This window comes from Hibiscus syriacus, unplaced genomic scaffold, assembly GCF_006381635.1.
Source record: "Hibiscus syriacus cultivar Baekdansim isolate YM2019G1 unplaced genomic scaffold, ASM638163v2 tig00110474_pilon, whole genome shotgun sequence".
In the NCBI taxonomy this organism is placed as follows: Eukaryota; Viridiplantae; Streptophyta; class Magnoliopsida; order Malvales; family Malvaceae; genus Hibiscus; species Hibiscus syriacus.
The window spans coordinates 1,576,155-1,603,621 of record NW_024062753.1 but is presented as its reverse complement, the minus strand read 5'-3'; the positions used below and the strand labels follow the sequence as shown (position 1 = coordinate 1,603,621).

Sequence of the window (27,467 nt, the reverse complement as noted above, 5' to 3'; positions counted from 1 at the left end):
TTCAAGTTTTTTAAAATAAAAAAAAAAGTTTATGTCACGTTTTTTTTGAAGGTCAAGGTCATGTCAAATTCAAGTTTAGGATGAAAAATCAGTGATTGACTCACGATAATAGTATGATTATCCTTTATATATTTAGAGATACTTGTAATAATACTCCTATATCAATAGTTTTCAATTATGTTTCTATTTTATCGAATAAACTTGAGAATTATATATATTTTGTTGAAAATAAAAGTCTAAAACAATGGCTAGCAGCCGGCGGCTATTGATTCAAAGATGGCTGCAATTTTGGTTGAAATTCATGGATGGTAAAACTACACATTTAGTCATTGTACTTTTAGGGTATTTTTAAGATTAGTTCTTAAAGCTTCTACTATAAATACCCTAGCTCATTTAGTTTCAAAATCATCCTAAAGCATTCTAGCTTTCTTCCAATACTAGAGAGAATTTAGAGAGTTTATTGAGAGTTGTTTTCTCTTTTTTATCAAGAGAGAATTATCATTGTTTTCTCCTTGGTAGATCGAGAGAAGTTGTAATTCCTATTTTCTCATAGTGAAATTCTTCTACCGTTGTCCGTAGTTTTTACCCTATATTATTTAGGGGGTTTCCACGTAAATTTTGTGTCTCTTTTATCTTCATTTTTATTTTATCAAATTATCAGTTGCGATTTTGCTCTATCCGATAGCCGTCTTCCGCAACAATTGGTATCAGAGCCAGATTTAAGTGTGTAATATCTGGTTATTGTCTTTGTGGTTGCCACCAAAAGGTGGATCCTCCAACATAAGAAAGTAAGAAGGTATTACTCATTCTTTGAACGTTCCAAAGAACTATTCACGATAGTGAAATGGTGTGAATTATCTGTAATAGAAGCTATGGCAACAAAATTTGATATTGAAAAATTCAATGGGAGAAATTTCTCATTGTGGAAATTAAAGATGAAGGCCATCCTGAGGAAATACGGTTGTCCAGCAGCTATCAGTGAAAGGCCGGTAGATTTCACAGATGACAACAAATGGATCGAAATAGACGGGAATGATATGGCAAACTTTCATCTAGCATTAGCAGATGAAGTATTGTCAAGCATCGAGGAGAAAAAGACAGCTAAGGAGATATGGGATCATCTCACCAAACTGTACGAGGCCACATCGCTGCACAATAAAATTTTCCTTAAGAGAAAATTGTACATTCTCCGTATGCCAGAATCTACTTCAGTGACGGAGCACTTAAATACACTGAACACTTTATTTTCTCAACTTACATCCTTAATCTGTAAAATAGGAGAACAAGAACGTGTTGAACTTCTACTTCAAAGTCTACCGGATTCGTATGATCAACTCATCATCAACTTGACAAATAGTAATGTCACCAGTCTAGTCTTCGATGACGTTGCAGCTGCTGTTCTACAAGAAGAAAATCGGCGCAAGAACAAGGAAAACAGATAAGTAAATCTGCAACAAGCAGAAGCATTGACAACGATGACAACGATAAGAGGGAGATCAACAGAACTTGGCCAAAGCAACAGTCACAAATATAGTAGATCGAAGTCGAGGAGCAAGAAGAATTTAAAGTGTTACAATTGTGGAAAGAAAGGTCATTTGAAGAATGATTGTTGGAGTCTAAATAAAAACTCCAATCCACAAGGCAATACCGCAAACACTTCAGATGATGGAGATGCTCTATGTTGTGAAGCGTCAACCACCGTGGAAGGTAGAAAAAGATATGAAGATATATGGCTCATTGATTCGGAAGTAACATATCACATGACCTCAAGAAGAGAATGGTTTCATCATTATGAACCTATCTCAGGAGGATCTGTGTATAGTTGCAATGATCATGCCTTAGAGATCGTTGGTGTGGAAACCATCAAATTGAAGATGTATGATGGAACAATTAAAGTTGTTCGAGATGTGCGGCACGTGAAAGGCCTGAAGAAAAATTTATTATCCTACGGATTGTTGGATAATAATGCAAGCAAGATTGAAACACGTAAAGGAATCATGAAGGTGTTCCGTAGAGCGCTTGTGGTGCTGAAAGGCGAAAAGATAGCATCAAACTTGTACATGCTAAAGGGAGAGGCTTTGCTAGAAGCAGAAGCCTCTGTTGCCTCATGTAGTTTAGATTCTGCAATGCTATGACATCAGAAACTTGGACACATGTCAGAACAAGGAATGAAAGTCCTTGTGGAGTAAAAGCTACTTCCAGACTTAACAAAGGTATCACTTACTTTGTGTGAGCATTGCATAACAAGTAAGCAACACCGGTTGAAATTTAACACATCAAATTCTAAAGGCAAAAGTGTTATAGAATTGGTTCACTCTGATGTATGGCAAGCACTGGTTACATCCCTTGGCGGAGCAAAATACTTTGTCTCATTTATTGATGACTACTCCAGGAGATGTTGGGCGTACCCTATTAAAAAGAAGTCAGATGTGTTTTCAACTTTCAAAAACTTTAAAGCGCAGGTGGAACTTGATTCTGGAAATAAGATCAAGTGTTTCAGAACAGATAATGGAGGAGAATACACAAGCGAAGAATTTGATGACTTTTGCAGGAAAGAAGACATCAAAAAACAGTTCACAGTGGTGAACACTCCTCAACAAAATGGAGTAGCAGAGCGGATGAACAGAACCTTGTTAGAAAGAACAAGAGCAATGTTGAGAGATGCAGTCCTAGAAAAATCATTTTGGGCAGAAGCAGTCAATACCACCTGTTATTTGGTGAATCGAGCTCTATCAACTGCAATAGAGCTGAAGACACCAATGGAGATGTGGACTGGAAAACCAGCTAATTATTCAAACCTCCATGTATTTGGAAGTATAGTGTACGTGATGTACAACTCCCAAGAAATTTTAAAGTTGGATCCAAAATCCAGGAAATGCAAATTCTTGGGGTATGCTGATGGAGTAAAGGGGTATCGCTTGTGGGATCCCACTGCCCGCAAAGTGATCATCAGTAGAGATGTTATCTTTGTAGAAGATAAACTACAAAGAAAAGAAGACGATGATAGCGCTGAAAATTCAGAGACTACTCAGATACATGTGGAAAAAGAGTTTGAACAAGGAGATTCTTCTGAAGCAAAACCAGCACATGATGAACAAAAACCAGAGAGTTCTGAAGCACCAACAACTCGTCAATCAGATCGTGTGAGAAGACGTCCCAATTGGCACTCAGATTATGTTATAGAAGGTAATATTGCATACTGCATTTTAACAGAGGACGGTGAGCCATCAACATACGAGGAGGCAATAAACAACTCATATGCTTCACTCTGGATGATGGTGATGCAAGAAGAAATTGAAGCCCTTCATAAAAATAATACATGGGACCTTGTGCCACTACCATAAGGAAGGAAGCCAATTGGTAACAAATGGGTCTTCAAAATCAAGCGAAATGGTGACGATCAAGTTGAGAGGTATCGTGCAAGACTGGTGGTCAAAGGATATGGTTAAAAAGAAGGTATTGATTTCAATGAAATATTTTCTCATGTGATTCGACTAACAATAATTCGAGTAGTTTTGGCAATGTGTGCTACATTGGACTTACATCTAGAGCAGCTAGATGTTAAAACAGCTTTTCTTCATGGAAATCTTGAAGAATAAATTTATATGCTTCAGCCTGAAGGTTTTGAAGAAAAAGAAAAGAAGAACTTGGTTTGCAGGTTGAACAAATCTCTTTACGGTCTAAAGCAGGCGCTGAGGTGTTGGTATAAGAGATTTGATTCTTTCATTATGTGCCTTGGATACAACAGACTTAATGCAGACCCTTGTGCTTATTTCAAGAGGTTTGGTGTTAACGATTTTGTTATTTTGCTGTTGTACGTGGATGATATGTTGGTTGCAGGACCCAACAAAGATCATATTGAAGAATTGAAGGCACAACTGGCTAGGGAATTTGAAATGAAGGACTTGGGATCAGCAAACAAGATTCTAGGGATGCAAATTCACCGAGACAGAAGTAATAGGAAGATTTGGCTTTCACAAAAGAATTACTTGAAGAAAATTTTGTCACGATTCATCATGCAAGATTGTAAGCCAATTTATACCCCTCTTCCTATTAACTTCAAATTATCCTCCAGTATGAGTCCTAGCAGTGAAGAAGAGAGGATGAAGATGTCTCGAGTACCGTATGCATCAGTAGTGGGAAGTTTGATGTTCGCTATGATATGCACAAGACTAGACATTGCACAAGCAGTGGGAGTGGTTAGTCGGTACATGGCGAATCCAGGCAAAGAGCATTGGAATACAGTAAAGTGGATCCTGAGATACATCAAAGGGACCTCAAATGTTGCATTATGTTACGGAGGATCAAACTTACTAATCAATGGATATGTAGATTCTGACTATGCAGGGGATTTGGATAAAAGCAAATCTACTACAGTATATGTGTTCAAAGTTATTGGTGGAGCTGTAAGCTGGGTTTCAAAATTACAGTCAGTTGTGGCTACATCCACAACAGAGGCAGAATATGTAGCAGCTACACAAGCCAGTAAAGAAGCAATTTAGTTGAAGATGCTATTGGAGGATATTGGGCACAATCAAGAGTACGTCTCTCTGTTTTGTGACAGTCAAAGCGCCTTGCATCTAGCAAGGAATCTAGCATTTCATTCAAGAACAAAGCACATACGATTTCAATACCATTTCATTCGTGAAAAGGTGGAAGAAGGAACGATAGATATGCAGAAGATCCATACCAAAGACAACATATCAGATTTCATGACGAAGGTGATCAATGCTGATAAATTTACTTGGTGTCGATCCTCTTGTGGCCTGTCAGAAACATAAGCAACATGATGGTATAAGGTAGAAAGAATGATGTGAAGATATGATTGTTTCAATCAAATCTTCAAGTAGGAGATTGTTAAAAATAAAAGCCTAAAACAATGGCTAGCAGCCGGCGGCTATTGATTCAAAGATGGCTGCAATTTTGGTTGAAATTCATGGATGGTAAAACTACACATTTAGTCATTGTACTTTTAGGGTATTTTCAAGATTAGTTCTTAAAGCTTCTACTATAAATACCCTAGCTCATTTAGCTTCAAAATCATCCTAAAACATTATAGCTTTCTTCCAATACTAGAGAGAATTTAGAGAGTTTCTTGAGAGTTGTTTTCTCTTTTTTATCAAGAGAGAATTATCATTGTTTTCTCCTTGGTAGATCGAGAGAAGTTGTAATTCCTATTTTCTCATAGTGAAATTCTTCTACCGTTGTCCGTGGTTTTTACCCTATATTATTTAGGGGGTTTCCACATAAATTTTGTGTCTCTTTTATCTTCATTTTTATTTTCTCAAATTATCAATTGCGATTTTGCTCTATCCGATAGCCGTCTTCCGCAACATATTTGTGTTGGACCATATGTAAATTTTAATTCAAAAAGCAGGTATGATTTTGGGTCAAGTGAAACCTCTCTAAATTTGTATTGATTTGGACGATAGATGGATGATTATATACTTGATTAAGGTAGGATCAACGAAAACCTAATCTAACGTGACATATGTCTATCTGTAAATAAATACATGTAATTCATTATATCTCATAAATCTTATATATATATATATATATGTGCGCGCGAGCGCATGTTGAAAATACTCATATATATATATATATATATATATATATATATATATATATATATATATATTATTGTAAGAACTATCATCTTAGTCTAACCATCAAATAATTTTTAACAATTAGAATTATAATAAAATATATTATAATTATTAATTATTTTTTATTAAAATGGGATAAGTACATAGTATCTATTAAAAAATGAATCTCAATCACTTGGTATTTCTATTACTCGCATATGTGACATTAATAAATAACAACAATTATTTTACCACCAAAATCGTTGATTTGTGCTATTAAAAAATTTAAATTAATATATATGATTGATTAATTTTAATTACTACAATATATCATTATTTATATCTATATCTTAAAAAAATTATTATTTCATATAATAAAAGTAACCTAAAAATAACCTAAATTTTGAAATTCCTCTCAATAGATTTAATTATAACCACTCAAATTAGTTTAAACAAATAATTTAAAATGTCATGAACTTAAATTAAAATTGAAAATAATATAAATTAACCCGATCCTACTTAAACTAAACCACGGAAATCAACTAAAACTTGGGATGCACGGTGTTGATGAAGCTAGACTTGGGCCCGGCCACGAAGACCAAGATTGGTCTATAAAAGTAGAGTCGTCCGCATCCGTCCTGACCTTGCATTCTTCAGTCTATGGTTATTCTGATTTTGGGTAATGGAGAGAGAGCTTGTGGATTTGTTTGAGGCCGCCAGTACAGCCGCTGATTTGGCCATCTCCAATGCTGTTTCCTCCAACGGCCCCGAAGTCTCAAGATGCGTCGACGCCTTGAACCTGCTCAAGGCTTTTCCCGTCACTTAGGCATTCTTCTTTCTACTAAGGTTTGTTACTTCCCTAAATTAATGTTTTATATGTTGCAATTAAAATTTCGATGAACGGATAATTTTATGTAAGGGTTTATTTTCTTTCTGAGTTTATCGTTATTAATTTCATGTAGCATAGTGTTGAACCAAAAATAAAATAAAGAATCGAATGACAGTTAAATTCCACTGTTTCTCGTACTAAATACAAGAATTCTTGAATGTATTATGGTTTTATCAAAGTAAGGCTCCCATGCTTTAGTATGATTTTGACTGCTGATATTCAATGAGTGATAGAGAAATGGATGAATGGGAAGTTGGGGGAAATATTGTAGTAATATTTTTCAAACTTGTTCTCCTTTCTTCGTGTTTTGAATTGATGGGAACATAACCATCACATTCTGTTTCTTCTTGCTTTTCATTTTACAAAGGTTGGGAAAAGGCTTCGACGTCTCACGGTGCATCCCAGGGAGAAGATCCATACAGTGGCTTCCAACTTACTTGAGTCGTGGAAAAAAACTTCTTCTTCAAGAGATTGCCAAGAGAAAGAAAAATGGCACCTTCCAGATTCACAAAACGTCTAAAGCCATTCCCACTAAGCCCATCAATGTTGTGGAAAAGGCAGTAACTACAATGGCGACTGGTAAGATTAACAAGATTTATATCGATGAGAGATCAAATGCAAAGAGTGCTCCGAAGCAGATGTCATTGATCAGAAAGTCTAAAGGCATTCCCACTAAGCCCGTCAAACTTGGGGAAAATGAAGCAAATGGAAATACTACAATGGCTGACAAGACTGCGACTGGTGAGATTAACAAGATTAATATTGAGCAGAGATCAAATGCAAAGAGTGCTCCAAAGCTGAATCCATTGCTCAAAAGTTAATCAAATCCGGAAGATTCTTTTAGAGGCATTTTCTATCGTTGCTGATGAGATTGACGATGAAGAGATGTTGAATCAAGTGAATGCTTGTGATCCCATCCAGGTTACGTTAAGTGTAGAAACTGCCATGTTTTTGACGTTGGGTAAAACATATGGCACACAGCAGCATAAGTACAGTGCAATAATGTCCAACTTGACGGATCCAAATAATCCAGATTTAAGGAGGAAGGTTCTTCTGGGAGAAATAAAGCCGGGATCGCTTATTAGTATGACCCCTGTGTATCAATCCTTGTGGTCAACGGACGACTATATCTATTCAAAGAATTAGGTCATTTTCATTATATTTTGTCCTTTTTGCCATTTAATGAAATTTTTCATCAATTTTTTTGCCATTCGTTGTTGTAATCACCTTGGGTAAATGACTGAAAGAAGTATAAGATTTATAGTAAAAGATGAACATGCCATGCCTATTAACAAGAATATGATTTACCACTATAATGAGATATTATATTGTAGCATTTGCTTTGAAAATGACAATAAAGATAGCAAGAAGGTCTTTAATCCTTATTTTCTCTAACAATTTGAGAAGCATTGGATGGGGTTGAACTCTGCCATGGGTTTTCATCATCTCTAATTTCCTGAAGAATATTTGAAAAAATAGAGATAAAGAGAAAGAAATAATACGTGGAATTGCGGTGTCACTTAAAACAACACTTACCAGCGAATGAATCTCGTTATTGTTCCAACCACCCCGTTGTTTTTCCCTAAGTGATTTTAATGGAGATATCCTCTGTTTCAAAACATGGAAATAGAAACAATGAATTGTTGTTTAACATGTTTGAGAAAATGCTTGAATGAATTACCATGCAATAGGATTTGAGCTCTTTGAGTCTGAAGAGCCTATCAACTTGGACCTCCAGGTGTCTCTGAGTCTGGTCTCTCTCTTGGATCTCCTTCATTTGTAAAAGCAACACAGCATCCCTCTCTTTCAACAACTTCTCCGTATTCTCCTTGTCCAATCTAAGCCGCTCCATCTTCTTCCTGAAGGCACTGAGCTTCTCCGGCAACGACTCCGTCTCCATCTTCTCAGTGGCGGTGGGATATTGATGGTTCAAGTTCCGGTCGTTGGAATTGAACACCCAATACTCTTGCTTGGGATTCGACAACAGACACTGTCAGTGGCAGCAGCATTATTATTAGTAGTATTGCCGAGTGGGTGGAGAGGCATGCGTCGGGTGAGATGAAAACGAGCCGTCGCCATTGCTAGAAATATGGGATTTTGATTTGACAAGAGAAACAACAAATAGCCGACGCAGGCAAGCCAATAGCTACAAAAAAAAAAAAAAATTAGAGACACTGATAAAATTAACACTATGAATTTGAATACTAACAATTAACAAACTAACGGCTACTATTTTCCTCTTTTTTTGCAGGAAAAATAATAATTAAAATTATTAAAAACATAACTTTTATTTAGAATATAGTTTGATTATAGGACATGAAATCGAAGAACAAAACTTGAATTCGGATAATAAAATATGTTAAAGGAATTGTTAGATGATTATCATTCATGTGTTGGGTGGATGGTAATCAAGGGAGTGAGCAAAAGAACAGAGGAGTTGGTGAGATTCAGAGTTAGAAATTTAAATGGACGTGAAGACAAAATCCATGATGGTGAGATGTCTCACTATGTTCTCTTGGGTTCTGCAAGCTTATAAAGAATAGCACTAAAAATAACGGAAAATAAAATTATTAATGATATTATTTGTTTATAATATCACTTGTTTCTCAAGTAATTTTATATTATCCTAATAACATGATAGTTTTACTTCATTCTTAATGATTTTGATCTGTTTTTATGGACTTCAATCTACTTTTTATTAAAATAAAACGAAAATATAAGATGAATGGTATATTTTGAGCAATGCTAGAAATAAAATCATTGACTTATTCTTATCACAACTATGCATACAAAATTCATTTCTTATGCATCTCACATTGTTTAAACTATAAACGTTTTATTTCAATATGTTGGGAAGATTCTTCACTTTTTTCATTGTATAATATTTTCAACCTCTCTAGATTTATGGGTTGAAAATAAGGATGGATATTTGAACTCGAATCATACATGTTTTTATTCGAGTCAATCTTATAAAATCATTTTTTTAAAAGAGTTCATGGATCAAAAAAAAATTTGAAGGATAAGACCGGCCAGTGGGATTCAACCCCAAAATTTTTAATGTTAAATTGCATAATCATTTGATCAAGGCCCTGGTGTGGGTGGCTGTTAAAGATATCAGCTTTGTGCTGATTGGGAAGGGGCGATTTTTATTAACATCCACACAAATTAAATCCTTCTAAGCCGATAAAACTATGCAACACTCGTGGAAAAAGACCAGCCTCTGGCCCTTGTGCTGACGCTTTAATTCTAAACACAGACAGAGATCGAGAATTAACCACTATGGCTTCCTTGCTGTGTCCAACTTCAGCTACGCTTCAGCAGAATCATAGGATTCTTTGCTTCTCTCCTCTCAAGTCTATTTCCCAAGTTAACCATTTTTCCTTCACAAAGAGTCTTAAAAGTACACCAGGAAGATGCAGTGCGTTCCCAGATGATTTGTTGGAGCAGTCTTTGTCTCAATTCCCCATCATCAAATCCGAGTTGGACACGGTTACCGGTGAACTAACGGATGTGCAGAAATGGGGTTTCATTGTTTTTGCAGGTCTCACATGGATTTATTTGACTGCAAGGCCCGGTGTTCTTGTAGGTGCCATTGATGCTTACCTTCTTGCTCCTCTTCAACTAGGATTTGACAACTTGACTGGCAGGAGGAGCTTGAAGAGGAGTGATTTTCTGGTTGGGGATAAGCTGGGGGAAGGGTCTTTTGGTATTGTTTATTCTGGTGTGATTGTTCCCAAGAATGCTTCACCTGAAGAAAGAGTTCCAAAAAGAGGAAAAGCAAAAACAGCGCTGGTTAATGATGATAGGTTTAAAGAAAAGGTCATTCTCAAAAAGGTAACTGCTCTGATGATCATATTTCTGCATGCATATTTGAATATATCTATAACTTTGATGCTTTGGGAATCTGCAGGTTAAAGTTGGTGTGCAAGGAGCTGAAGAATTTGGAGATTATGAAGAATGGTTTAATTACAGGCTTTCAAGAGCAGCCCCTGAGACATGTGCTGAGTTCCTAGGAAGTTTTGTTGCTGATCAAAACAATTCACAGTTCATCAAGGGTGGGAAGTGGCTTGTTTGGAAATTTGAGGTACTATAGCCAGTTATAAACATGAAAATTTCATCTAGTTTCCTAGTTTCAAGTCATAATCAACTCTACTTAGATTAAATGATACTGGGGATGGTTTTATGCAGTAAAGTTGTATTGCCTATATGATGTATCTACTGGTTAAGTCTTCCTGAAACTTGTATTGTACCTTAGGTTAACGTTTCTTTATCAATCTAAATGGATGCAGATTATTGAACAATTATCAGTTCATGTAAGGATTCTTCTTCTCGGCTCGGCACTAATTGTTTAAGAATTTCATTGTGACAGGGAGATCGCACCCTTGCTGATTACTTGAAAGATCGCAGCTTCCCTTTAAACATAGAGTCTGTCATGTTTGGACGTGTACTGCAAGGAGTGGAATCTGTTAAACGGAATGCATTGATCATCAAGCAAATAATGCGACAGATTATTACTTCGCTTAAGAAAATTCATGACACAGGTATTGTTCACCGTGATGTAAAGCCGGCCAACATCGTGGTGACGAAGCGCGGACGGATCAAACTCATAGATTTTGGGGCAGCAACAGACCTTCGCATTGGCAAGAACTATGTGCCAAACCGTACGCTGCTTGATCCCGACTATTGTCCCCCTGAGTTATATGTCCTACCAGAGGAAACTCCAAGTCCTCCTCCGGAACCAATTGCTGCTCTTCTTTCTCCGATCTTGTGGCAGGTACAAGAATCTTCCTCTCTCGTTTCCTTTATGGCGATGAATGTATCGATGATCTAATGCTTCCCGGAGCTACATATATTTGCAAAGTGCAGATTATAATCTGTAATCATTGTTGCAGCTCAACAGTCCTGATCTATTTGATATGTATTCTGCCGGCATCGCGCTCCTACAAATGGCAATACCTTCCCTAAGATCAGAAGCATATTTAAAGAACTTTAATTCAGAAATAAAAGCAGTTCAATATGACTTGAACAAATGGAGGGAGAGAACACGGTTAAGGCCGGATTTGACAATCTTGGATCTTGAGTCTGGTCGAGGATGGGACCTAGCGACAAAACTGATTTCACAAAGAGGTTTCCTTAGAAGGGGACGTTTATCTGCTGCTGCTGCTTGAGGCATCCTTACTTTTTGTTGGGTGGTGACCAGGCGGCCGCTGTTCTTTCAAAATTCGGCTTTTAACTAACGTAATGTGCCTCTGGCGGAGTGAGTAAATCTTTGCGCTTTCGAGATACTTCCATTATTATTTCTTTTGATCCTTGCCAGCCTTCTCCACAAGCTGCTCAATGCATTCAAAATGAACTTACACTTTTGACATACCCTGCAGCTGTTACAATTACACCATTGATATTATTTCTAATAGCTGATTCGATATCCGAAGTCGTACATTTTCATTTTTAAATTGGAAATTTGTTTTATTCAATCAATGTCAGAACATGGTTCATGTAGTCTATTCCATCGGGGAACAGCTGCCATAAGAGGCTCCCTGCCCCACTCCCGCCGTTCTTTGTCAAGTTTAAGAGTGTCTTATATATACACCGCGCTAATAAGGGTGTCTTGGAATGATGAGTTGTAGCCAGTGTCTTTCACAGATGCACCGAACTTGGAGAAGATAACCGGCATCCCTATGTATTTCTCTGCATCTTCCATGTGTGCTTCCATCCATGATGTTGTAAATTGGAGATGAACATAGGAAATATTTTGTGAAATCCTTCACAAATCAATTAGATCATCTATCAAGAAGATGCTGTACACATAAACATGAATCCAAAACCGAGTGATAAGCTTTACCAGGAATCCTCATAAATGTGAACCGATGCAAAATCAATGCCAAGACCCTGATGGTTTCTTATAAAGTCAGTTCCAACTTGAGTTGCATATGAATTCAGGTTGAACTGAGTCCTTGCAGGTGCTAAGAGGCGTAAAATCCATCTACTCTGATTTCAACCAACTGTTTTGCATCGAGGCTCTTCAAGCATTCTGCCACTTCTGCTATCCATGACTAAAACACGATACCAACAGTAAAAATTTCGTGTCTTCAGAATGTAAATCAATATGGTCATATGCAGAACTAGTTTTACCATGACAAACCAATCTGCAGTGTATCCCTGGAGCTGCATCGAGGTTCGTTCGTAAGTTCCCAAGCGAAAATTGTCGGATCATTCTTGTAAGTTATGTTTGTGAATGTATTAACTTAGCACTGCCTACATTGTCAAATAATAAATAAACTAACAGACATAAACAGAGTTGATCTGCAAATCCAACTGGCAAAAGTGACCCAAATTTTGGAGGAAAGTCATGAAAAAGACGAATGAAAGAATGAAACTTATCGCGCTAGTATCCATGGCACTAAAAACTGACCCAAAAGCTAAACTTTGGCAATACGTATATATACATGATCTCGTACGGAACAATGTTTATCCAAATACAACACTAATCGTAATTGTTAATGGATATGCCTGAAATTTTGAAACAAGAGTATGGAAGATTGCATAATAAGTTTCTAGCTTCGATGCTAAGATTACAAAATTCTTGCTTTGGTCTGCCACCCATTATCTGCCTTCCCTTCGAATTGCAAATAGTGAGCGCTAGGAATTTAAAAGTGGAAAACAAATAATATGATATCAACATAAAAAAGAATATATATGTTCAAAATCTTTCTTAACCAGTAGCAATGTACAACAATTTACAAATGTAATTGCTCGCTCAAGTACTCTGGAGAGAATAACATTCTCTTTTACCAATGAGATCACTCAATGAGTTCTCCTAAGATGCAATTCTTAAAACTTGCATTGCATGTGACCAAAATGTACATATAATTACTGAAATTTGTATTCTTGAAGCAATGTCAACTAAACCATTATCAAAGTTTTTTATTTGGTCAAAATAACTTGCCCCTTATTTGGTGGTGATCTTGGTTATGTTCCATATCTGAAGTTACATCTATGTTAGCGGTTCAATCGCCATTTGCCCTATGTCATATGCCATGGCCATAAAAAAATTCCATAAAGCAAAGCTTTTATGATTAAACCAAGAGTGAAAGTTCAATTTCTCTGTGATACAAGATCAAACTTTAGAAACAACATTGTTTTAAGGACGAGAGACAGCCACAAATCTTAAATATAGATCTAAGACGAACATGGAAAATACCAACTAAAAAAACACCTTCAGTTTCTTGATAATTACCCTTACCCTGCACTTCATGTTGTCCATTTTCAATGTACGAAATGTTTCGGACTGCATATACACAATGCTTCATATGGCTTTCATAGAATGGCAACAAAAGCCACCTTTCTTATAACAATAACCCTACCTTGCCTTGCAAGATATCAATTTCCAGCATTGAGCAGTGTAGATCTGAAGCACTTCAACATTGAACGAAACAAGGGTTTTGACAGCCACTTCAACATTGATCAAAACAAAGGTTTCACACCAGTTACAATGCGTGCAAAGTATAAAAGAATGTCCATATCCTCCCACTCAAAGCATGAACAAAATGACAAGTTCCTTTAGGAAAACACCACCTCCCTTCCCATAAGAAAACATCACTTTGTTTGACACATTTGACAACATACAAAAGCCAATAGGTATTACACAATGATCACTGTCATCCCATAGCGTACTTCTGGGTCCAGCTGCGTGCAGTCGCTTCATACTTGGACCGATCAGTCTTGTACATGTGAGAAATCTCTGGAACAAGTGGGTCGTCGGGGTTTGGATCAGTCAGCAATGAACAGATTGAGAGCAGAACCTGTTTTGCACCAGTGTTAGTTTTGTTGACAATGTTTATACATTATACTATTTTAACCATGATATTAGCAGGAGTAAGGACAGACCTTGGAAATGGTTAGTGCAGGGCTCCATTGTTCTTTTAGGATATCAAGACAAATGCTCCCGTTGCTGTTGATGTTTGGATGGAAGACCTTGGTCCTAAATGCAACCTATACAACAGAACAGCATTGTACATGAAAAGAGCGTATAGTGTGTCACACGAACAATCATCAACACTAGAGTAAAACATCGCGGGTGAAGTAAATTACCTTAGGAGGCTTGAAAGGTAGTCCGGAGGAAAATGAATCGTAACTAAAAATACACCTCCAGCATAAGGGCTATCGAAGGGCCCATGATTGTTGCTTGCCAATGAAACATGTCTTCAGCTACAGGACCTATTACCAAAAAAAACATCCAAAGTTTACCAAAATGACATCCATTGATGCACAAGTCTAAGTTCAGATAATAATAATGAACAGTCTGAATCAGATCATAATTCTAGTATAGGAACCGAAAAGCTTGCCGATTAAATCAAAATCAAGTTGGAAGGCATAAAGACCACATGAAGATCAAGGCCTAAGGAAGGGATTTGCTCATTTTTCATGATGAAAACCTTCATTTTCAGCAATAAGCAGCCGGAACGTATATAAGGGCAAACGAGCTAAAGCAAATACATGGAGTCAAGTTTGGAGCTTTAGGGTTTTAAATTTTTAATCGATTTATTCATAAGCTAAAACTAAGTACGCAGTTAAATAAATGAAAAAGGTAGGGTAAGCAACACAAACAATGAGATCAAAGTATGTTATTGTTGGTAAAGATATATTGACGTTAGGCGGTAGAAGATGAAATGTTACCAGCACTGCAAGAAGTTGGTGGATCTTTCTGCAAATCCTTGAGTTCCTTCAAAATCCGCTTTGAAGCCATGACGCTCGAACAGCAAAGAACGCAGCAGAACAGAGGACAAGACAAAATTCTTTCTAAATGGACAGGAGCCTGGAGAGAGAGATAAAACAAGAAACGAAAACAAAGCTAAAAAGAGAGAAGGGAAGAACACGTTAGAAAAGAAAAAGCTTTGAATTCAAGGATCAAACTTTGAAGGCAGAGAGATCCCTATCCTCCTCTCCACCAGCAAATCCCTTGAAGCTTCAAACTAAGACACAGAGAGAGCAATTTTGCAATTAGGGCTTCCGAAGCTTATTATTCTTCCACAGATATCAGAATCTGACGGTCATGTCCCCACTCAATAATTCAGCAACGAAGCTATATTACTTTTTGATTATGGCTTAAATATATATTTGGCCTCTGAACTAACACTTTTATTTCATATTGATCCTTGGATTTTTTTTCTACCCCCGAATTTGTATTTCGTTGACCTTATTAATTTTTTTACGTTAAATAGATGATGACGTGACAATTTGGTATTATATTTTAAAGTTAAAAAATATATAAATGATTTTAGAAAGCAAAATTTCAAAATAAATAAAGAAAATATTGTGAAAACTACATGCAAATCAGGTTTTTTTAATACTCTTTTAAAATTATATTATCCACAATTTGCAGCATTCACAGATGCTACGTTCTGATTGGTTCTTAGTTACACGTCATTTAGAAACAACCTGTTAAAAAAAGACTAATAGGTATAATAGAAAACGAGTTCTTTATTTTAAACATAACAGAATAGAGAGAACCGGGATGATAAGAATCTAATCTCTGGATCCACCTACACCCCAATCATGGTCTGCAGCGAGAAGTGTGGCCCCTCCACAGCCACAGCCACATGATCTGGGGAGCAGTCAACATCGTCAGTCGCCACAGGCCTTTTAATCAATTCAAGCCTATGTGGATGTCTTGGTTTTGCTCAAACCACCTTATCCTTAAAAATCAAAACAAATTTAGCTATTCAAAGGTTCCGATTCCCTCCATGGCGATGACGACAACAACAAACACGCTAAAACTATGTTTGGCTATTTGCAGGCAATCAAATGAGCAATACAAGACCAATTAATTACATATCCAATATTATTATTTTTGTATAAACACCTGCTACAGATTTCTACACTCTTGCAGAATAACCCAATATTTATTTATAAGAGACAAGATTATAGGCATCAAAATAGATGGGGAATTAAGCAAAAGATATTATAACAGGCCAAAAGGTTCAGGCAGAGGCACAAATCCACTATCAGAGATGGAAAATCGTTCAGATGTATCATCGATACTATGCAACCAGTTCGTATTCTTCAAGTCCTCTTTTAGCAATATAACATCATATCGGCTAATCTCATCTATGTCCAACTCGTTTAATTTGGTAGAGCATCTCCTGTCATGGGAATTACTTCCATTCTCTGCAGCTCTGGTAATACTATTTCCATTCTCAGACAAGTCTCCGTTTTTTAACCTACTAGGGCCTCTGTTGCAATATTCCGAGTCTGGAGCACTTAAGGAACGATGAGATTGGGGTTTAGCAGAACCAGATTGAATGCTCTGAGGAAACAGAGTTGTGCTTGTAAAGGACCGAGTGTTCCCTGTTCCATTTCTCACGTCCTGCATTGGAGATTATGGATGGTGTTAAGATTATTATACATCATAGAGTACATATATCCCAGGGAAGTAAGAACACTTTTTATTAACATACATGATTCAGTCTTTCACTAGGGCAGAATCATCTATCGGAAAGGTCACAAACAATTCCAACTGTTAAACATACGATTGTAACTCCCAGCTATTAACCAGAAATCCAGATTCAAATTCGAGACACTGACAAGTGACAACTTCTTATAAAACTTTTGGATCATATAGAAGTTATCTATAAAAAAAAATATTTGATTTGAGGAGAAAACCAACAATTACTATCTACTTGTATGATACTATTCCTACCCCTTGGCCACATTTAAATTGCTTAGCACATGCTTAAGAAAAGAAAAGGTTCTAGAACACATCAAATGGCTAACATTTGGAACAGGCAGATCTTCATAGGAATTAACAGAATCATTCAATAAAAAAAGTAAGGGGGTTGGCATACCATTTGCCTAATAGCCATATCCGGTGATTTTTTTGAGATGGTCCTCCCAGATCCCGGGCTATCTGCAGTAGTTGTTGAAAACTTTAAATGTTTCCGCGTAGCTAAATCGGACACAGGTGTGTTCTTCCGTGACTCAGGTATGTCAGATGCATGCCCATTGGAATGAACATGAGTTCTTCCATGGGGTTCTGCGAGTCTTCCCCTTGTCACAAATGGTGATGAATGTCTTCTTGCATATTTGTAGCGTCTTGGTTTGCCTTCATGGTGAAAAAACTACCAGTCCGAGACCTTCCAGCAGAGATTGGCCTATCAGGAAAAGTTGTTCTAAGGTTTGCTGGTGTGTCGAGTAGAAAGTCAGGGAGCCCAACTGGATGTTGTAAGGGCCGGACTTTTGGACCTGGGGAGCTTGTTCGGGATGCTGGAGCTGCACTGTGGCCATTTAAAACAATGCGCCTAGCAGAAGGTGAAGCACTGGATTCAGAAGATAGAGAATTCCAACGTGTCGGAGTTGTTGGGCGAGAATTTGAACGAACATTTGTTAAGTTCAAGTTTGCATGGATTCGTGGCCTGGAAGTTGGAGTTGACGCCCTTGAACTTTGTGAGGGTCTGTTCTTGTCAATGTAAGAGCCATTTGGAGAGGAACGAACTTTGGAAGGGTTAAGCAACGTGATGATGGGCACGGAGATGGGGTTGAAGGTCTTGCTGTAGAAGGCGAGCAAGTAATAGGAGAGGATGGTCTAGCGTATGATGATACAGAAGCCGAGCTTGTATTGAGAATTGAATTGCCCCTATTTGAGGAATAGTTACTACATGAAGAAACAGAAGGCCGAGTTACTGGACTGCGTCTGGTGGGTTTTAAGCTCTCAGATTGTGAAACTGAAAACTGAAACAGAGAGAGATTAGACATAAATTAGTTTTTGAAAACTTCGTGGGGCTGAGGCATATACATTTATCTCTAAAGATATGCATACCCTTGAAGCCTTTGTGGTTGAAACTGTTCCAACTTTGAAATTCCTTCTTGGAGCGAGCGACACCTTTGCAGACTGAGATTTAGATCCCTCAGATGAACGAACAAATGGAGTTCCAGGAGGAGTCAGAAGCCTAATGAGAGAAGAAGTTATTATAACTAGAGACACAGATTTTCAAATACTGATTCTCAATTGAGTGAGAAATTGCCCAGAAAATGTGTCCAAATGATTCATTCGATCACTAAAGCAACTAAAGTTTACATATTAGAACTTAGGGTCTAAATATTCAACAAAGAAACACATGACTAGTAATTGTAGCAATGGCATACCAGTCGTAGTCATGCTTTCCTCCATCTGCAGATGAAAGTAGATCATCAGGCCCATCCTTAACGTTTGCTGATCCAAGTGATAGTCTTCCCGGTTTTACTGAAAATTCAAAACCAAAATCCGAACATCAAACTTACTAACAACTGCACGCTTCTAACCCACAAACTGATCTAATGATGGTAAGAAAGCAAACGGAGAAGCAAAAAAAGTAAAATGTCAGTACCATCGGGGGAGGCTAAGGAGAGGCTGCCGGTGTTCTTTGAGAGGAGATCTAAATTATTGTCGCAACCGTTCAAACTTAGACGACGACGGTGATGATTTGACGCCGCCGAAATGTTAGTATTATTGTTGTTTTCCATGGTCAGAGGTTGAGACTCCCTTGGATTACCCTTATTCATCATTATGCTTAGCAATTGCCTGTCTCAATTAATGAAATTAAATGCAACATTCCTTCCATCTAAAAAGAAAGAGGAAGAGAAGAGTGGTATAAACAGCTCCAGATCAACCGCCAAACAACTAACGCTAAGCAAAGACGTTTACTCCCAATTCCCCATCCGTCGGTCACTATATGTGTTTAGTTGTTTCATTTTTCGTTTTTTTTTTTCTGTTATTTTATCTAATTGAGTAACTAATCTATTAAATATGAAATAAATTAAAAAATAATCAATAACAAGATGGCAAATTACCCTTATTCACATCACATTTTGTTTCGAAAATCAACAATCAAATATTTTTTAACGATATATTGTTTTATTATCATATGGTATACAACCAATCATCTCAGTCTCACAACAAAATTACATCATGTTGCTTATTTCACGATACAAAAAATAGTTTATTTTTTATTTTTTTAACTTGAATAATAATAATAATGTCTATTTTGCTAAAATTATTTTTATTTTTATACATAAAGAAATTTAATATTCATTTTAATACTTCCATATAATATTATTAATATTATAAATTTAATTTTTACATGATATAATTTATATAATATATTAAATTAAGATAATAAACAAATTATAAATATAAAACGAGTCAGGTTAAATAACATTTAAGTCTTAAATGTTGGAGTTCAAGTTTAACCCATTTTAAAAAGAATTTAAATTTTTATCTTTTTTTCAAGTTTAAAGTATTTTTATTCCAATCTTCTTAAATTTCATATGAATCTTTATATTTTAATCAATAATCAACCCTTTGAGTCGAAATTAATACACTATATGTGTGTATGTATATGTATATTGATGTGGATAAGAAAAAGAAGTGCATGATAGAACTGCATGAATAGTCATCCACTAGTTGTTTAATTACAATGGTCATATATTTACTCTAAAATCTGAAAATTTTTAGGGTTATATATACAAATGGTCCCTCGATTATAGAAAACTGTTCTGTTAAGTCATTCGACTATTAAAAGTTAAAAAATTGTCATCCGACTATAGATAGTTGCTTTGTTGAATCCTCAACTATTAAAAGTTATAAAATGGTCACATGACTATTCATTATGCTCCACATTCATTAAAAAATTAATGGTTGTTTGAACTTACATTAACATTATGAATGAGACATGATAGTCATTTGAGATTATGAGAACATATTTTATCACATCTCAAACAACAAGTTAACATCCAACTCAAATTTTCGTTAATTTTTTAACAAAAAATAACGAGTTTGGAACATAATGAATAGCCGAGTGACTGTTTTGTAACTTTTAATAGTCGAATGACTCAACAAATCAATTTCTTATAGTTGAGGGACCATTTTATGACTTTTAATAGTCATAGACTCAACAAAGCAACATTCTATAGTAAGAGGACCATTAATGTACTTTACCTATTATTTATTTATTTTATTAATTACAATCCTTAAAATTTAAAATTCATTATATAAATAAAATTTAAATTATTAATATATATATATATATATATACACACACTTAAAAAATATTTTAAATCCTTCATTGTGTATAGTTTACATAAAATAACCATAAATTTACAAGTCACACAAACTCATGACAATTGAAACAAATCTGAAGTGACAAAAGACGTTAGTTGACATCAAAATCAGATTGACCATTGTACGATCATGACACTCTTCCCCTTATTCAAAATCAAAGTCCTTGATATAATTCACTATAAAATATGTAAACTTATATTCAAACTCATACTTATGGAAACTTCCAGATGAAAAATCTTCAAAAATTCTGGGATGATCTTCATTATTATATTTTCAGTGACCATTAAATGAAAAGTATTAATTTCAAGGATAGTTCGAGTGGATATTAAGTGATGGTAGTACTTCTAAAAATTTTAAATTTTTATATAATGTGTATAATGTTTTATATTTTGATTAATGATTTAATTTTATAATTTTAAATTTTTAATATAATTTTATAAAAAGATATTTCTAATACAAATACGTTTGTTATGAATTAATTTTTAATTTTAAGTGAATAAAAGAGCCCATCTATATTTATTGGTGCAGAACTGACATATAGTGTGTATCAATTGGTAGAGATTCGGTGGTTGACTTTAATTTTGGAAATCATTTGGTGGGAGATGCAATGGGATTGTCTAAGGGATGTTTGTTTGTCTCTTAATAGAATTATTTAGCGTTGAATGTTAAATTGTTTAATATTCAGCGTATTTGTTTCGCACCTCTGAATGATTCAGTGCTGGCTGATACAACAAAACAGTGCTGAATGATTCAGCACAGAAGTATATTCTGAATGATTCAGAACCATTATCAAACAACATGTCACATTCAGAGCTAATTCATACAGAGTCTCTGAATCATTCAGCATTTGAATTATTCAGTGCTTAATCATTCTGAAGTAAACAAACAGCCCTAAGAAGAGGTAGATTAATATATAAGATTAAAAAATAGTAAAATCCAAAATTTGAAAAGAACTTTAGTAAAATTAGTTTAATGTAATTGAAAACATTGACTTATACATAATATATTAATTATAATGGTGTAACTAGTAAGCTTATCTGATCGGTAAGTATCGATATTTTTTTGCAAGTATAAATACTTTCGAATTAAAAAGATATGAAAAATGATAAGACCGCAAAATATCAATATTTTTCTACAAATATCGATACTTTCAAATTTAAAAAAATGAAAAATGAGAATGCCATAAAGTTTCAATATTTCTCCACAAATATCAATATTTTCGAATTTAAAAAATAGATAGAAAATGAGAATGTTGCAAAGTAACAAACTTTTTTAAAATAAATATCGATACTACGATATGATAGTCTATACTTTAACATTTGTTAAATGGAAAAAATATTGATACTTTTTCTATTATGTTTCATGCTTTAACATTGGAGAAAGTTGATGAAAATTAAAATATTGATACTTGCTTATTTGAAAAAATTGTTCAAGTTAAAGATCGAAAGTTACTTATTTGAAAATTTTCATTAAAATGTTGTTATAAAAATATCGATAGTGTAATAATAATTACAACATAACCTGTTAAAATAAAATAAGCGCAACCTATTACGTTAAACTAACTACTAGTTTGTTTAAAGGTATAATAATAATGTAAACGGTGAAATAAAATAGGCTCAACCTATTACGTTAAACTAACTACCGATTTGTTTAAAGGTATAATAATAATGTAAACGGTAAAATAAAATAGACGATACCTATTACGTTAAACTAGCTACCGGTTTGTTTAAAGGTATAATAATAATGTAAACGTTAAAATATTTACAATTTAACCGGTTAAAATAAAATAAGCGCAACTTATTACGTTAAACTAGCTATTAATTTATTTAAAGTTATAATTATATTGTAAACGGTGAAATAAAATAAGCGCAACATATTAAGTTAAACTAGCTACCTGTTTGTTTAAATGTATAATAATAATAATGTAACCGGTTAAAATAAAATAGACGCTACATATTACGTTAAACTACCTATCGGTTTGTTGAAATGTATAATATTAATGTAACCGGTGAAATATTCACAACTTAACCGGTTAAAATAAAATAAACGCTACATATTATGTTAAACTACCTATCGGTTTGTTTAAATGTATAATATTAATGTAACCGGTAAAATATCTACTACTTAACCGGTTAAAATAAAATAGGTGATACCTATTACGTTAAACTACCTACCGGTTCGTTTAAAGGTATAATAATAATGTAAACTGTGAAATAAAATAGGCGCTACCTATTACGTTAAACTACCCACTGGTTTGTTTAAAGGTATAATAATAATGTAACACGTTAAAATAAAATAAGCGCTACCTATTACGGTAAACTACCTATCATTTATTTAATTGTATAATATTAATGTGAACAGTAAAATATTTACAATTTAACCGGTTAAAATAAAATAACTGTTACCTATTACGCTAAACTACTTACCGGTTTGTTTAAAGGTATAATAATAATGTAAACGGTAAAATATTTACAACTTAACTGTTTGAAATATTTTTTTAATTCAAAAGTATCGATATTTGTAGGTTGATGTGAGGGGTGGAGTTCATCAACTTTTTCAAAAATATCGATACATCATATATCAATTATCGATATTTTAACATTTATCAAAATTTTCAAATGTTAAAGTCTCGATAACAGAAATGACCATCTAGCTCAGTTGGTAGAGCACAAGGTTCTTAACCTTAAGGTCGTGGGATCGAGTCCCACGGAGGGCATTTCATAATTTGGAGGTCTTTCACGGAAGCTGCTCTCAACATGACGTTGGGGGCAGCCTACTATCTTACCTCCCCCTTATCCCATTACATATGAGAATAAGGGACAACTTAATTTCATTTAAAGTCTCGATAACAATCATCAAAAATCTAAAATTCTAAAGTATCGATGCAGGATATTAATAATTTTCATGAATACGTATCGATACATATACACTAAGTATCGGTATTAATAATTTCCATACATCTACACTAAGTATCGATACGGAGTTTAAGAGTTTGGATATTTAAAATATTGAACTTCATAGAAAACAATATCAATATTTGCTAAAGTATCGACCATCAGATCATAATAGTATCAATATTTATTTTAAAAATAATTTCCATCCAAAGATACGTAATATGTTAAATCGATACTGATTTATTAAATGCAACTTTAATATTTCAGATAGCAACCTACTTCTTTATTCACAATAATATTATTGGGTGCAATCTAGTATGTTATTTATTTATAACAAAATACGTATTTAACATATTTTGTTGTCGTGAGATTTCGAATGCCCTATCAGCTTAAAGTTTGGTAGCATATTAAGCACAACCTAATATGTTGATAATATTTATAACAAAATAAGTAATTAACTTATTTTGTTATAGTGAGATTTCTAAGGCCCTATCAACTTAAATTTTAGTAACATTTTAGGCGCTACATAATATGTTGATAATATTAATAATAAAATAAGTAATTAAACTATTTAGTTATTTTCATATTTCTAAGACTTCATCAGCTTTAAACAGACACAATCTATTACGTTAAATAGATGCAACCTATTATGTTATTACGATTGATAATATTTTAAGTAATTAACCTAAATTATTAAAGTCTATTTTTTTGACCCATTTTACATACAATGATAACATTTCCATTTATTACCATTATTATTAACAACATAAATAACATTTTCGGCGAAAACATATAACCAATCACCTATTTAACCAGTCACACCGTATTTTAACCGCTTCACGTCAGATCCTCCCTATGCGATTAGTATAATTTTGTTGGATATATGTAAATAAATTTCTTCTATTATCTCATCTTCCATTATTGTTATCTCATTCATCCAATCCAATATGCTTGACTTTAATCCTTCTCACCTTTATTCCATTGCTTTGCTTTATTACTACAACTACCAGTAGGGTCAACTTTAGTTTTATATTATTTTGATTTATTTTACATCAAATTACTACGTGTTTCCAACGCATATCCATTTTTTAGTTAATTGTTCATGTATCTAATTAACTACCACTTTTCTCCCCGACAAACCAATCAAATTACTGGGAGATTCAATCACTTGTCCACTCTCCATCCCATTGGGGAATTGATATTATGACCTAACAAGTCAATATTTCATTTCCATCACCTAATTAAATGAGAATTAACGAGTGTTGGAAATAATGCTTGAAATCGGTACACCGAACATGGAATGGTTCGCACATTGTTGACTTTTAATGTATAATAATCACAGATAATGCACTCAATGAAGATGGACACAATATCGGTGTAGTTGTTTTAAGATATAAACATTTTATGTTATTAATATATATAAATGCGTGATTAAAGAGAGGCGTAGTAGTAAAGAATAAGGCATGCATGATGATACACAGCTCCCCAGAGCCAGAGTCGAGTTCTTTGTGAAAGTGGATGGGCTCTGACTCCAACCCCACTTTTTTACCTTACTCGACGGTGGCGCTGGCGCTTCATTCTTGTCGATCATCAAATTCCATTTCACTGCTCCCTTTCTTTATGCTCTCTGACGACAAACCCACCCACGTTTTTGGCTTTCCACCAGCGCCTTATTATTTATAACGCCTCTCTCTTGAGCTTTCTGCATTCCCCTCCACCCTCCATCTCATTCTTTTACTTTGATTAGGTAAAATTCCAAGCCTCAACTTATTCATCTTGTGCTACAGATCCATGGTTTTATTTTGTTTTGCTTTTATCATTTTGTGTTACAAACATCACACTGATCAGGCTGCCATTGCTGCTAATTTGTGCACTGTAGGAAGACCTGTATATTATGTCCGTTTACTTGTTTATGACAATTGTTTATTGACTATATATATAAAACCCCAGAAACCCACCCTCTCCAAATCCCTTATCACCATCTTTGTCTTCGAGAGTTGTTCATGTGCTTACATTTGCAATACTCTCATAATGATCTTTATGTCTTTTTATTATTGCCAAGATATGATCACTATTCGATGGAACTAAAGTTTTTGATTTTGCGTTTTGTTTAAGCAGGAGCTTTGTGTGGTATCATCAATGGTGAAGTGGATGAGAGAGATATTCATATTTTTCTTCTTAGCAATATTTTCCAAGGCAATCGGCTCTTATCCCTTCTGGAGAACGAGGAGGGCAACTGACAGATTAAACGAGCGCTTGACCTGGCAGCTAGCCGTGGAGGCTAACAAAGTCCGCGGATGGCGCACGGTGCCGGCTCATTGCCTCCACCACATCGAAACTTACATGACCGGCGGGCAATACGAGCAGGACGTTAACTATGTCGTGGAACAAATACAGAATTACGTTGCAGAAGTTACCGTGGATGAGGATGCCATGGATGCTTGGATCCTTGACGTAGACGACACCTGCGTACCAAATATACTTTACTACAAAAGAAAGAAATATGGGCACTAATAATACCTTCATTTTAATTTACAAATTCCGTACTTTCTCTTATTTGTATATACATAGGTGTGAGCCCTATGACCCCTGGGGTTTCAAGGCATGGGCAATGAAGGCCGAGTGTCCAGAAATCCCTGCTCTACTGGGATTGTTTCAGAAGCTGGTGGACAGCGGATTTAAGGTGTTCTTGATCACCGGAAGAGACGAAGAGACCTTAGCCACTGCCACCATTGATAATTTGCATAGCCAAGGATTCATGGGCTATAAAAGGGTGATTTTCAGGTAAGATAAAGATTCATTTCTGGGGAATTTCCAGGAAGCTTATTTGAATTTGACTATGTCCAGGACGGAAGCTTTCAAAGGGGAATGTTCGGGCAATCGCACATTCAAACTCCCTAGTCCTATGTATTGTGTTCCTTAATCAACCAGGGGAATACTGTTTTCTCAATGTATATATTAATTTAAAACATATTATTATGTTTTATTTCGTATAGATTTCTACAGTGGCGGAACTCAGCTCTATTTTATGAGGGGGTCATTTAATTTTTTTATATTAATTAAAATATTTTAATATTTTTTAGTGTAAGTTAATATATTAAAATACTATACTAATAAAAGAAAATTTTATAAATCCCTAAAATTTATTTGTTCATATAAAAATTCAAAGAAACAAAATGTATTTATAATAATGTTATCTAAAATTTTGTTTGTAGAGATGAAAATTCACGAATACACATAATAAATATAAATATTTAAAATAAAATTATAATTATAAATTAAATTAAAAATACTTTTAAAAAATTCAATTCAACTAAAATGAAATTAAAAGTTGAATATTTGATAAATTGAATGAAGTCCTCAATTCAAACAAAATGAACAGCTAGAAGAAGACGAACAACCAAACAAGAAAAAATATTAAAAATTATATGTTGAAATAAAAAATACAAAGTAAAATGATTTTTCATTCATTTAAAAATAAAATAATAATACAAAAAATAAATGTTAAATCTTTTCAACAAATGATATTTAAGTGATTTTCAAATTTCAAAGTAGTATATGCGTTTTTTAGCAATCAAATTTAATAAATTATTATACACAATTTTGTAGAAGGTTAAACTTAATAATTTAATAAATTTTTATATATGATATGTGTATAAAATATATAGGGTAAACAACATATTTAATAGCTAAACTATTATTTTTGTTTCATTTTGGTACATAAACTTCTTTTTCAAAATTATACCCAATGTTTAGTTTAGGTTTTATTTTGTTACTCCGCTGTTAAAAACTTAACAGTGATGTTGATGTGTCACCATAAGGTAGTGCCATGTAATCATTGTAAACAAAATAAAAATGACATGTCTAACATTAAGTATTAAGTATGATTTTGAAAAAAAATAAACTAAACATTACGTTATCAAAATAAAATCTAAACTAAACATTAAGTATGATTTTGAAAAAAAATAAAGTTTCAATACCAAAATAGAACATAGTATTAAGTC

At 34.5% G+C, this 27,467-nt stretch overlaps 3 protein-coding genes, 1 long non-coding RNA gene and 2 pseudogenes across 6 annotated transcripts; 3 read left to right on the top strand and 3 right to left on the bottom strand.

Annotated features, from left to right (window-relative positions):
- Positions 1-6,267: 6,267 nt before the first annotated feature.
- Positions 6,268-7,620, top strand: LOC120128142 (annotated as a pseudogene).
- A 229-nt stretch (positions 7,621-7,849) lies between these two features.
- LOC120128141 (high mobility group B protein 6-like) lies at positions 7,850-8,420 on the bottom strand. The gene is made up of 3 exons (XM_039145897.1): positions 8,156-8,420; positions 8,011-8,082; positions 7,850-7,930 (listed from the first exon to the last, which is right to left on the bottom strand). The coding sequence occupies exons 1-3, from the start codon at positions 8,372-8,374 to the stop codon at positions 7,850-7,852; spliced, it is 372 nt and encodes a 123-aa protein (XP_039001828.1). The 5' UTR covers positions 8,375-8,420.
- A 1,302-nt stretch (positions 8,421-9,722) lies between these two features.
- LOC120128086 (serine/threonine-protein kinase STN8, chloroplastic-like) lies at positions 9,723-11,948 on the top strand. 2 transcript variants are annotated; one of them, XR_005516602.1, is made up of 5 exons: positions 9,723-10,308; positions 10,385-10,558; positions 10,844-11,248; positions 11,367-11,712; positions 11,792-11,948. XR_005516602.1 is itself a non-coding variant. In XM_039145872.1 (4 exons), exons 1-4 carry the CDS (start codon positions 9,754-9,756, stop codon positions 11,640-11,642), a joined length of 1,410 nt encoding a protein of 469 aa, XP_039001803.1. In that variant the 5' UTR covers positions 9,723-9,753; the 3' UTR covers positions 11,643-11,948. The 2 variants fall into 2 exon arrangements, 1 of the variants encoding a protein (XP_039001803.1); XM_039145872.1 differs by having other exon boundaries at positions 11,367-11,948.
- A 1,927-nt stretch (positions 11,949-13,875) lies between these two features.
- On the bottom strand, positions 13,876-15,533 carry LOC120128087. Of its 2 annotated transcripts, none has more exons than XR_005516603.1 (5): positions 15,388-15,533; positions 15,151-15,289; positions 14,566-14,691; positions 14,362-14,466; positions 13,876-14,276 (listed from the first exon to the last, which is right to left on the bottom strand). It is a non-coding gene; the product is annotated as an uncharacterized LOC120128087 (long non-coding RNA). The 2 variants fall into 2 exon arrangements; XR_005516604.1 differs by having other exon boundaries at positions 15,423-15,435.
- An 819-nt stretch (positions 15,534-16,352) lies between these two features.
- On the bottom strand, positions 16,353-19,011 carry LOC120128140 (annotated as a pseudogene).
- Positions 19,012-25,602: 6,591 nt separating this feature from the next.
- On the top strand, positions 25,603-26,386 carry LOC120128138 (acid phosphatase 1-like). The gene is made up of 3 exons (XM_039145896.1): positions 25,603-25,970; positions 26,035-26,247; positions 26,311-26,386. The coding sequence occupies exons 1-3, from the start codon at positions 25,603-25,605 to the stop codon at positions 26,384-26,386; spliced, it is 657 nt and encodes a 218-aa protein (XP_039001827.1).
- Positions 26,387-27,467: the final 1,081 nt, after the last annotated feature.